General features: G+C 45.1%; 1 protein-coding gene across 1 annotated transcript; it reads right to left on the bottom strand.

The window, feature by feature from the left end:
• Window positions 1–2,261: 2,261 nt before the first annotated feature.
• On the bottom strand, window positions 2,262–4,145 carry LOC106308590. Its single transcript, XM_013745739.1, has 3 exons — window positions 2,800–4,145; window positions 2,466–2,682; window positions 2,262–2,399 (listed from the first exon to the last, which is right to left on the bottom strand). Exons 1-3 carry the CDS (start codon window positions 4,143–4,145, stop codon window positions 2,262–2,264), a joined length of 1,701 nt encoding a protein of 566 aa, XP_013601193.1.
• Between the last annotated feature and the right edge of the window lie 7,617 nt (window positions 4,146–11,762).

Raw genomic sequence — 11,762 nt, 5'->3', positions numbered from 1 at the left:
TCCATAATCATCACTTTACTCTAAGATACTGCTGAACCTGAAGACATACCTAATAGGATATAATATATAATATATAGATAGTAAAACACTTATATACCATGGATGAAAATGAGATCAAATCCATGGTATATCAGACAACTTCAAAAGGAGAGAGTTAAGTAGCAGAGTGTCTAGCATGGTTATAAGCAAACTAAATAAACGGTAAACAAGATAACCAGTTCCTTAAGTTCTTACCGACCGTAGCTCTCAATAACTGAGAGAGTGTACGGTTTACTACCTCGGTTTGGCCGTCGGTCTGTGGGTGACATGTTGTCGAGAACATCAGCTTGGTACCGATCTTACCCCATAGTGTCTTCCAGAAATGGCTTAGGAACTTATTGTCTCGGTCGGACACAATGGTTCGGGGAACACCATGTAGGCGCACCACTTCTTTGAAGAACAGGTCGGCTGTCTGGGTAGCATCGTTGGTTTTGTCACAAGCTATGAAGTGAGCCATCTTGAAAAACCTCTCCACCACTACAAAAATGGAATCTTTGTGGTTTATCTTGGGCAAGCCCATCACAAAGTCCATAGAAAAATCTACCCAAGGGTGGTTAGGAATAGGTAATGGCATGTGTAATCCATAAGGATGTGACCTGGATTTTGTCTTAAGACAGACAGTGCATTTGGCGCATAGGTTCTCAACAACTCTCTTCATGTTCGGCCAAAAGAAATGGTCGGTCAGGACACATAAGGTTTTATCTCGACCAAAGTGTCCCATGAGGCCGCCACCATGGGCCTCCCGAACCAGCAATTCCCTCATAGATCCTTTGGGAACGCACGATTTCTTTTCTTTGAACAAGAGACCGTCATGCTGGTAGTAGGTACCGAATGCTCCTTGTGTAGTGTTCCTGAAAGCTTCTTGAAAATCAAGGTCAGTAGCATAAGAATCTTTAATAAGTTCAAAACCCATGATTTTAGCTTCTATGGTCGAGATAAGATTATATCTCCGGGACAAGGCATCGGCCACAACATTGTCTTTGCCCTTCTTATACTTAATCACATAAGGGAAAGTCTCCACAAACTCCAACCATATGGTGTGTCTCCTCTTGAGTGTGGTCTGACCTCTTAGATGTTTAAGTGTCTCATGATCTGTATGAATAACAAACTCTATAGACAAAAGATAGTTTTGCAAAGTTTCAAGAGATCTCACTAGAGCATAAAGTTCTTTGTCATAAGTCGGATAATTGAGGGTAGCTCCACTCAATTTCTCACTGAAGTAGGCCACGGGATGGCCTCCTTGAGTAAGTACGGCTCCAATGCCTGTTCCTGATGCATCACATTCAATCTCAAAAGTTTTATCGAAGTTAGGTAGAGTAAGGACTGGTGCATGAGTCAAACTATATTTAAGCTTGTTAAAAGAATCTTCTTGGGCTGGTCCCCAAGTAAAGGATATGTTCTTCTTGATCACGGAAGTCATTGGAGAAGCAATGGTGCTGAAGTCCTTAACAAACCGTCGATAGAAGCTGGCCAGACCATGGAAACTGCAAACATGTCCGATTGTGGTCGATGTGGGCCAGTCTTGAATCGCCTTGATCTTTTGCTCATCGACCTTCAGTCCCTGTGAACTCACAACAAATCCTAAAAACACCAGTTGATCAGTGCAAACACACACATTTCTTTAAGTTAGCATATAGACCTTCTTGTCTAAGAACTTTTATCACTTGTTCGAGGTGGCTAAGGTGATCAGTTAAGCAGCGACTATAGATCAGAATGTCATCAAAGTACACAACCACAAATTCACTGATATAAGGTCAAAGAACCTGGTTCATGAGTCTCATGAAAGTGCTGGGGGCGTTGGTGAGACCTAACGGCATGACTAGCCACTCGTATAGACCTTGCTTGGTCTTGAAGGCAGTCTTCCATTCATCACCCTCCTTCATACGAACTTGGTGATATCCACTCCTGAGATCAATCTTAGAAAACACAACAGATCCACTTAGTTCATCCAACATATCATCTAATCTTGGTATTGGTTACCGATACTTGATTGTTATGTTGTTGATGGCTCGGCAGTCCACACACATGCGCCATGTCCTGTCCTTCTTAGGCACCAATAGGACCAGAACTGCACACTGACTAAGAATCTCGCGGATGTAACCCTTATCCATGCGGTCTTGGACCTGTCTCTCTAACTCCTTGGCCTCTTCAGGATTGACTCGGTAGGCGGCTCGGTTTGGTAAGGGCGCGCCTGGTACAAGGTCGATCTGATGTTCTATGCCTCAGATAGGGGGTAAGCCGGCTGGGATCTCATCAGGAAAGACGTCCTTATACTGCTCCATGAGGCCTTGTACTTCAGCTGGTAATTCTTGGGCCTCAATACCTGCAAAACAACCTTCCCTAAAGACCATTAGTAGCACCTGCGTTTCATGGTATAAAGACTTAACTACTTGACTGGAAGTGAGATACATGTTAGTCTTACTTACCTTGCTGGAATGGTCCATGGCCTGATGCATTTCGTAAACCTCTTGAGGACTTAGAGGTGCCAGGCTGTGCTTTTTATTGTTGTGGCTGAAGCTATAGACATTGGTTCGGCAATACTGAATGGTCTCTTTGTCGAACTGCCACGGCCGCCCTAGGAGTATGTGGCCGGCTTGCATGGGCACAGCATCACACTTGACCTGGTCATGATACTTGCCAATACTGAAAGACACAACAACTTGCTTGGCTATCTTGAGGTCAGTCTCATCATTGAGCTACTTATGTCGGTATGGCCGCGGATGGGGCGTCTTTATCAGACCTAGCTTATCAACGAGATACTTGCTAGCCACGTTAGTACAAGAACCACCATCTATGATCAGGCTAAATACCTTTTGTTCCACACTACATCTTGTATGAAAGATGTTTTCTCTTTGGATGGTTTCAGGGTCGAAGAGGGCACTGAGTGAACGTCTGGTCACTAATAGTTCTCTGGTTTCAGCATAATCGACCACCTCTTCATAAGACACTAAGGGCTCGACCTCGGCCTCGTCTTGGGATTCATATTCACCATCAGCCTTGAGGACCATCACACGTTTGTTTGGGAAATCTCTCGCGTAGTGCCCCTTTCCCCGACATTTAAAACAAGTAATGTCACGGGTCCGTTGATTTTGAGCTTGGTTCTTACCTTGGTCGGATAGACCGGTTTTAGACTGCTCAGCTTGGTTCTTCTTGAACCGGTTCTCCACCTCGATGGATTTGCCCTTGTAAACACCTTTGGAAGCCAGTTGCGTCCAAGTACCCTTGCCCTTGGCCGTTGACTCATTCTTCCTTTTAATGTGCTGCTCGGCTTGAATGGCAAAGTGGAGCAGGTCATGGAAGGTCTCGTACTGCTGGCGCTCCACCTTTCGGGCGATGCGATCTTGCAGACCGTCCATGAACTGTGCCATCAGCGTGTCCTGAGTCTCACGCGTCTTGAGTTTGTTCCTGAGGGACTCAAACTCCTCGCAGTACTCCTCTACTGTCCGGGTTCCCTGAGACAATTTACGAAAACATTTTTGTAAGTCCCGTTGATAATAAGCCGGAACATACCTTGTGCGAAGCTTGGATCGCATATCTTCCCAAGCCTCAACTCGATAGACTCGGCCAGCCTCAGACATTTCTCTATCCCACCAGGAGAGAGCATTGTCAGTCAGTTGGGCCGCGGCTAAGGCTATCTTCCTGGCCTCGGAGTAGTTGTAGTACTCGAAGATGTACTCCATGCGCCTCTCCCATCCAACATAGGCATCTGGGTTAACCTTTCCAGCAAACGTGGCCGGGTTAAGTTTGAGGTCTTTTCCTCCTTTCCATGGAACTTCATCCTCTCGGCACCTCCTCCTGATCGGACTTCCATCTCCTTGGATTCTATGTTCTCGTCGACCCTCTCGTTCAGCTTGGACAGGTCGAGGTTCTTCTCGATTGGGTGGTTCAGAATCGGAGCTGTCCTCATCAGAATGTAGCTGTGGATCCTCCAGATAAGGGTGATTCCTTCTCCTAGGACGCAAGCCATTGGGACGGTTCCCGTGTTCCAGTCGAGCCAGCTGCTCGGTTACTGCATTCATAGTGGCCGTCAGTTGGGCTTGGCCGGCTAGTAGCTGAGCATTGATGTTAGCTTGGTTTGGAACATCATTAGCATTGATGTCTCCCATGTCTCTCCTGTATACAAGAAAGAAAAGAGATCAACCGCAAAAGAAAATAGAAAAGAAAGAAGTAAAGAAACAAAGATGATTCTATACTTAAAAAAAAAAAAAAGCAATCAAGAGTAAATGCAAATGGTATATTTTTAAAAAAGAAACTTAAAACAATTGGAATTCGAAATAACTTTAAAAAAGGAAAGTTGGATTTTTTTTTTTTTTTTTTTTTTTGAAAAGTTTGAAATTGAAATCAGATCAATAAAAAAAAAATAGGAAAGTAGAAACTAAATGCATATCAAGTTTGAAAATAGATTGAAAGATTTCTTTTTTTTTTAAATAAAAATTGAAACTTGATTCTAAGTTAAAAAGGAAAGTGAATTTTTTTTTTTTTAAGATTTTGAAAAGAAATTCGAATCAATCAAAGGAAACAGAAAAAGGAAAGTGCAAAGTCAAATGCAATTTGAAATCAAAATTAAGTTGAAAGATACATATATATATATATAAATATGATTGACAATCTGAATTAAATGCTATACTAATAAGAACAATCAACTTAAATGGAAAGCTAATCAATCTAAGTGATTTGAACAACTACCAATCAGAATTAATGCTAATCGACCAATCGACCTCCAAATATGGAAAGCTGGTCAATCAATCAGGACAAAGAGATTGACAACTCTTTCAACCCACGAAAATGATCTAGGAAAATGCTAGGATGAACAATCAAAAACCGCAAGAACAGCAAGGACAATTTTTTTTTTATTTCTAATGCAAAAGAATGATCACAAAAACGAGATGCAAATTATCTAAGGACAAGAAACAACCGATTATTCAGGAGCCTTAACCTCTGATACCAAATGTTGCAGGCTGGGATTTGTGGGAACCGAAATTCACACTGTCGATTTCCGTTTAAATAAGGAAAGTAGGAGAAGGAGAACCCTAGTTTTCGGATGCAAATTATCTAAGGACAAGAAACAACCGATTATTCAGGAGCCTTAACCTCTGATACCAAATGTTGCAGGCTGGGATTTGTGGGAACCGAAATTCACACTGTCGATTTCCGTTTAAATAAGGAAAGTAGGAGTAGGAGAACCCTAGTTTTCGAGAGGTCCCGGATATCTGCTAATACCACACGCCAAGCAATCATAACACGAAATAAAAACGATAAATATGAGAAATCGAAAAGAGAGCAAAGAAGATCTTATTCCGAATTCACGTTTGAGCATTACAACAAGGTAAGTGCCTAGGCTGCGAGAGCTGTCGGCGAGATTCCTAGTTCTAAAACCCTAAAGCCGCTAAACCTAATGGAGTCGCAGCTCGAATAACAAAAACGGAAAATTGTCTAAATCGCTCTAAGTGCTAAGTTTTTTGCTGTGTCTCGACCCTCCCTTTGCCTCTCGCCTAGGACTCCTTATATACTTGCTCCTTGGTCGGTTTGCACCTTTCCCCTTCTGCCCTTAAGCTGTCATAGCTCAAAAATGGAGATACTCAAATTTTCCCGATCTTCGTGATTATCTTCGGAAACTTTAAATTTATCCGCTGAAACTTGACATTTTTCTTGCCTAACAAACCAAGCATAAACCGTCATAAGGCTTATGGATCTTCGGTTAAGAAATCGTAAGTGGGATTCGAGCTACGTTTTAGGTCTCTTTGGGTCGTCTTTGACTCGAAACGTTTATTACGGTTTCTTCGATAAAAACAAACTTCCCGCGGTTTTCATCGTAAAGTTTGACTGATGACTTCGAGTGATGAGAAACAAAGAATGGTTTAGCCATGGCTCACGGGAGATAGCATTAAAGAGTAGACGAGAATGCATGGATTCGTGTCGTATCGACGTTCTGGGAGAGTTCGGTCGCTACGTAACGACCGAGCCGCGTACGTGCTCGGTCGCTACGTAGCGACCAAGCTTCGGCTTGAACTCGGTCGCTACGTAGCGACCGAGCTTCGGCTTGAACTTGGTCGCTACGTAGCGACCGAGCTTCGGCTTGAGCTCGGTCGCTACGTAGAGAAGCTCGGTCGCTACATAGCGACCGAGCCGTGTGCGTGCTCAGTCGCTACTTAGCGACCGAGCTTTGGCTCAAGCTCGGTCGCTACCGAGCTTTGGCTCGAGCCCGGTCGCTATGTAGCGACCGAGCCATGTGCATGCTCGATCGCTACGTAGCGTCCGAGTTTGGTTTGTGTGTGGTCTGATTGCCATACTCGAGCTTGTCCGTAGCCGCTGGCTCGGTCGCTACATAGCGTTCGAGCTTGGCTTGTTTGTGGTCCGATTGCCATACTCGAGCTTGTCCATAGCCAGTTTGGATACGTGTCCGTTGCCTTAGGATAATCGGTATTTGGTTCGATCGAGATTAGAACAATATTTTACCGCAAGGCTCTTTGTAAAGATATTTTTTACGAAGAATCACTTTCGTAGAAAATGCTCATGCTGATTTTTGCGGGGATTTGGACATTAACTTCATCGTAACCGTTTTCGACCCCAATAGTTAGCCCCCCAGCCCGTTAGGACCGTGGATTCCCAATGAGATTCTAGCGTGCGGTATGGTGAGTTTAGCCAAGGTTGGCATATTTGGGCGAAGTTTATATCCAAAATTCCGCGGGCAAATAGTAGCTTCCTATGCCTATAAGAAGGAAGGTAACTTCTTCATAATTTTTCACTTGCTTATTCTCATAAGAAGTTTTTTGAAAAAAATTCCCTCTTCCTCTTTCTCTCTTTCTTCTTGTTTTCTTGAATTTTACAAGATGTCTAGTAAAATGAAGACTTCGAAAAGAGGTACCTCTCGCGGTTCCTCGTCCGAAGATGTTCATGACGAGATTCTTGTACCGAAGGTCGAGTTCGTGCCTCACTCGATAGATCCAGCCGAAAATGCAGCATGGTGGACAGCGAGATATGGTTCGATTACTCCTCCTATCGAGAAGTCGTTCCCTGTCATGAGCAATCGTTCAATCGAGCAATCGTTCAATCGAAAGGGGCGCGCCGAGCAGAAGCACTAGTGACTTTCTTCAAACCGTCCAGTCGTTCTACTGAATTCCAGACACGGTGGAATTTCGCATTCCTCGTCGTGGGGAAAGCGCCAATAGTCCTCCGGACGGTTATTTCACTTGTTAAGAGTCATTCGTGGTGCGCTGCCGTTTGTGGTTCCCGATTCCTGAAGTCATCGTCCGTGTGCTTGATCGTTTTGAGGTATCGATAAGCCAGCTGAATCCTACCAGCCTCCAGCATCTCATCGGCGTTATGATCCTGAGTTATGAGCATGGTCTCTCCCTTACCACCGAGCACTTCGAAGCGCTCTTTAAACTGCAGTTTGTTTCGAAGCCGGACAATTACCGGTTGCCCCCTCGGAACCATATCTCGGTGATCAAGGGGTTCACCTCCAACTTTAACTTGTGGAAGAAGTTCTTCTCTTCGTCTGTATAAGTGATGTATCTGTCGAGGAAAGCTGCATTCCGTTGTTCCGTAGTAAACCGAATGACGGTCCCTTTATCAACTCACTCCCTCCATTCCCTGAGGACACAGTCGAAATGAGGGATCTCCTCAGGAACCGTCCGTTTTTGTGGACGTCCTTTACGCCGAAGAGAGTTCGCAAGGCGTTGAGGCTCGTTTGTCCCGATTTTGAAGGGGGCGTGGGAACGGACAGTTATTCTGGGTCTGATGGTCCTGCTCCTTGCGACGATCCCGAAGAGGAGACAAACGTGAGGTCTCCGAAGGGCGAAGGCATTGACCTCGGCGATATAGATTTTTCCGTAGATGATTCTATTCTCCCAGGATGGGATCCGGACATTGCTTACGGTGACGGTAACGGTACAAGCGAGGCGCCTATCCCAGATTTTGATGATTTTTTTGCCCGTCTACCCTCGTGTTTCGATCCTCCCTCATCAGTGAATGAAATGGGAAGGTCTAACATAGTCGCGGAAGGATCTCGTATAATCAATGGGGTTAGTTACTCTTTTTTTAAAAAAAAAAAAAATTCGGATAGGATCATGCGCTTTTTCATTTTTTTTTTACATGCGTTGGTCATTTTTGCAGGGTCTGAACTTGCGCGGCTCAGCTCTTGAGGCGAGCCATAGGGAATCCATGGTCTATCACTTTAAGGCAGAGAAAACGGAAAAGGACCTTGCTCGTATGCAAAACGAGATTTTGGAGCGAGATTTGAAACTTGCCAGGGACCACGAGAAGGTTGTTCTTCGCGCGCAAAGGAAGGTTAGGAGAGAGGTCGTCGAAGTGATGAGGAACCGTGCCTCTCAGTTCAAGACTGAGTATGGAAACCTCAAGGATGCTTATTCCTTGGTGGGCGATTTTCGCGAGTGCCACGGCTCAGTTGGCACCCTTTTGAAGACGCAGGCGGACGACTTTGTTTTCGAGGAGGAGATGAGGGACATGAAAGATGGCATGAAGGACCATTCCCACGCTGAGGCGCTTATTCCCCCGATCGATGGGAGGATCCAGGGATTCTGGGGTCCCATCCCGGTTTCTCCCGATACAGAGGAGGTCGCAACTGAGGTTGGTGGTGACGATGAGGAAGTGAACTATCCCGCGGATGCATTCAGAGCTTCCTTGTCCAGAAATTTTAACTTTGATTTGTGAGTATCGAAGTCGGTGTTTGTCGGGGAGCGATTTCCCCTTATCTTGTGTTTATGGCCGCGTGGCCTTTATTATCCATATCTGGCCGAGTGTGGCCTTTATGCTGAGACTTTGTGTGTTTTTTATCGGGATTGGACGTTGGTGGCTTTGAATCCCTACCGCTCTGCGGTTTTATATATATGATGAATATTTATCGAAGTACCTTGTTCTGAGTATGTGAAATAAATATGAGTTGTCGTCTCATGTTTACTTCTAACGAGACGTTCAATCTGGTGGTTCCCTTGAGATGTGATTTTTCGTAAAAGTCGCTTGTTTACTTTTATGAAGTTTACGTGAACGTTAAGATATGGACGGAGAGATATGGTTTAGGATCTCATATCATTTTTATATATCATGTCTTGAGATGTTAGAGACCAGTGCGCTGGGTTTAGGGCAAGACCTAGGTTTACTTTCGGTTTTAAGGTTTTATGTTGTGACTAGCCGGCTATTGATTTTTCTGTTCCGATTTTAACGTGATTCGTACCGAGTTAAAGTCTGCGATAGGTTTTCGGCTTATACGACTTGTATGGCATGAATCGAGCATCTCTCGAGAGACAATTTTTAAGCCAATTGGAAGTGCTAGACCAAAATTTCGGATTTTTTTTTGTAGCGCGCTATTATCCTTGTGTTGGATGTTCGAGGATCAGAAGAATGATCAGGTTGCGTTTGTTTAAGACGGCTGGTGTGTTCGTCGGGGCCAATCGACGAGCGGGGTGTAAATACTCGTTGAGATTTTAATGGTCGTGTTCGGACAGTTGTTTGCAGAGTTTCGAATTTAACTTGGCGACGTCTCGCTGTTGTTTCGAAGACTATACATACGTTTTAGGTGTTGAAGAATGAAGGCTTTTGCGATTTGTGCCAGATAAGGCCGTTGACAAGAGTCTAGTGTTTGTAGAATTTTATTTTTAAGCGTGTCCTGATACTTTAGTGTAAGAATTCAAAAAAATGCGTATTGTAGTAAAAGTTTTAAAAAGCTCGATTACAATGATGCATCTTTTAATATGTGGGAGTATACGAGTATACGTACCCACTCCCCCCCCCCCATTTTAGAGAGGGGGATAGCTGAACTCGTCTTTCGACGAGCTGCCTACGTACCTCTTTCGAGGATCAAGCCATCTTGTAGTTATGTTTTATGCCGCAAGTGTTCTAACTCGGCGGTTGTTGCCGTGCTGACCGCCTTAATCGTGGAGACTGTGGTAGGGTCAACGTTCTTGTTTGGGTTTTCCGGTTGAGTCATAGCGTTGATTTCGGAATCGTGCTGAGTTTCGATGTCCAAAGCGTTCGCTTCGGCAGACGATGTCGAAGCGTCTTTCTTTAAAGTGTTTTTGGCCGAGGGCTTAGTTAACTTCGCGCGTTTGCGAGTTGCCATCACGGTGGTCGTGATTTGTCTTAACTTATGCTCTGCGAGAAAGCAAAGCCGCGACTGTTTCTGACAACCCTGGATGGCTGCGATCCTGCTCTAGGTCTAGAATTTGACGCCGAGGTGATATGTAGACGGAACGGCTTTCATGGCGTTAAGCCATGGGGTTCCCATGATCACGTTATAGATGGCAGGATGATCGACCACCGCAAAATCGATGATTTTTGTGATTTCCTTGGCCATGACTGGTAGCTGGATCGATCTGAGAGTCATCAATATTTCGCCTGAAAAACCTGTCAGTGGTTTTGGCGTTGGGGTAACTTCCCCAAGTTCGATGTTCATCCGTTTGAGAGTGTCACGGAAGATAACATTAACCGTGCTTCCCGTGTCGAAGAGGACTCTCGCAACTTCCAAATCTCGTATGACAAGATCTATGATGAGTGAATCGCAGTGAGGTTGATCGATTCCGCTGGCTTCGTCTCTCGTGAAAGTTATCGAGTTGTTTTTACCATCTCCGAGAGGAGACCACATAGGCCAGTTTGCACTTGATTCGGCCTTTCGCTGGTAAGCCTTGATGGCCAAGACCGTGTCATTGCAATACTGCGATCCTCCGATGATCATGTTGACTCTGCGACGATTGTTATCGTTTCCTTTGTCATTCGGTCTTCTTCTGCGCTTATCCCTCGATTGGTTTCTTTGAGGGGAATTCTCCGCGGGCGGATTCCTGTCCGTTTTTGGAGGGCTATCAGTCTCGAGGATGATATCTTTTAAGCTGGTTACTTCGGAGAGCTCTCCAGCTAGTAGCTTCGCGGCCAATCTCGCTCCCAGGACTTTGCAGTTTGTCGTGGAGTGCCCTCGGGTCTATTGGAACTTGCAAAAGGTGTTTTCGTTGTATCCCTGATTGCGAGTCCACGTATTACCCGTGGTTCGGCCTTGATCCTAATTGATCGCGTAGTTATGCGCCCCTTGGAGTTCTTCCCCCTCATGATGGACGTACTTATCGTTACAAGAGCTTTTCTTTTTCGTCCTTAGGTCTACATCTTTCGAGGACGGCTTTGTCGGTTTATGCTTCTGCAACAAAATTTTTGTTTCCTCTTCGATTATGATGTTGTCTGTTGTCTTGTGGAGGGCGTATTGGATCGTCTGTGGTTTGTCAAAGATTATCCATTTTCTGAATTTCGACTTGACCAGAGCGTTTTTCTGAGTGCGTCTATGGCCACCTTGTCGCTTATCCCGCTAACCCTTGACATAACAAGCTTGAACCGGCTTATGAACTCGCGGAGGGGTTCGTCTTCCCTCTGGGACAGACTCCACAGGTCGACATCGGATGTTTCCCATCTATGAACCTAGAGTATTGTTTGAAAAATTCTGACGCGAGCTGTCGGAATAGAGTTTCGCTTAAGGCGCGCGAACCATTCGAGGGCTGCTCCTTCTAGATTCTCGACGAACAGGCGGCAGTAGCCGGCGTCTCTTTCGCCATCCTTCAGTCTGGCCCTTCCCATCGTGATGTGGAAAGCCTGAAGGTACGCTTTAGGATCAGTCGTACCATCGTACTTTGGTACTTTGATTTTCCTGGGTCAGATACCTTCGTATCATAGATGCGAGCGGTGAAGGGTGTCTTCCGAGCCCCCTCGAGCAGTCTGTCAATCTCTGG

This window comes from Brassica oleracea, chromosome C8 (genome assembly GCF_000695525.1).
Source record: "Brassica oleracea var. oleracea cultivar TO1000 chromosome C8, BOL, whole genome shotgun sequence".
NCBI classification, from domain to species: Eukaryota; Viridiplantae; Streptophyta; class Magnoliopsida; order Brassicales; family Brassicaceae; genus Brassica; species Brassica oleracea.
Note: the sequence above shows the minus strand (reverse complement) of the source record. Positions and strands in the feature narration are given on the sequence as shown.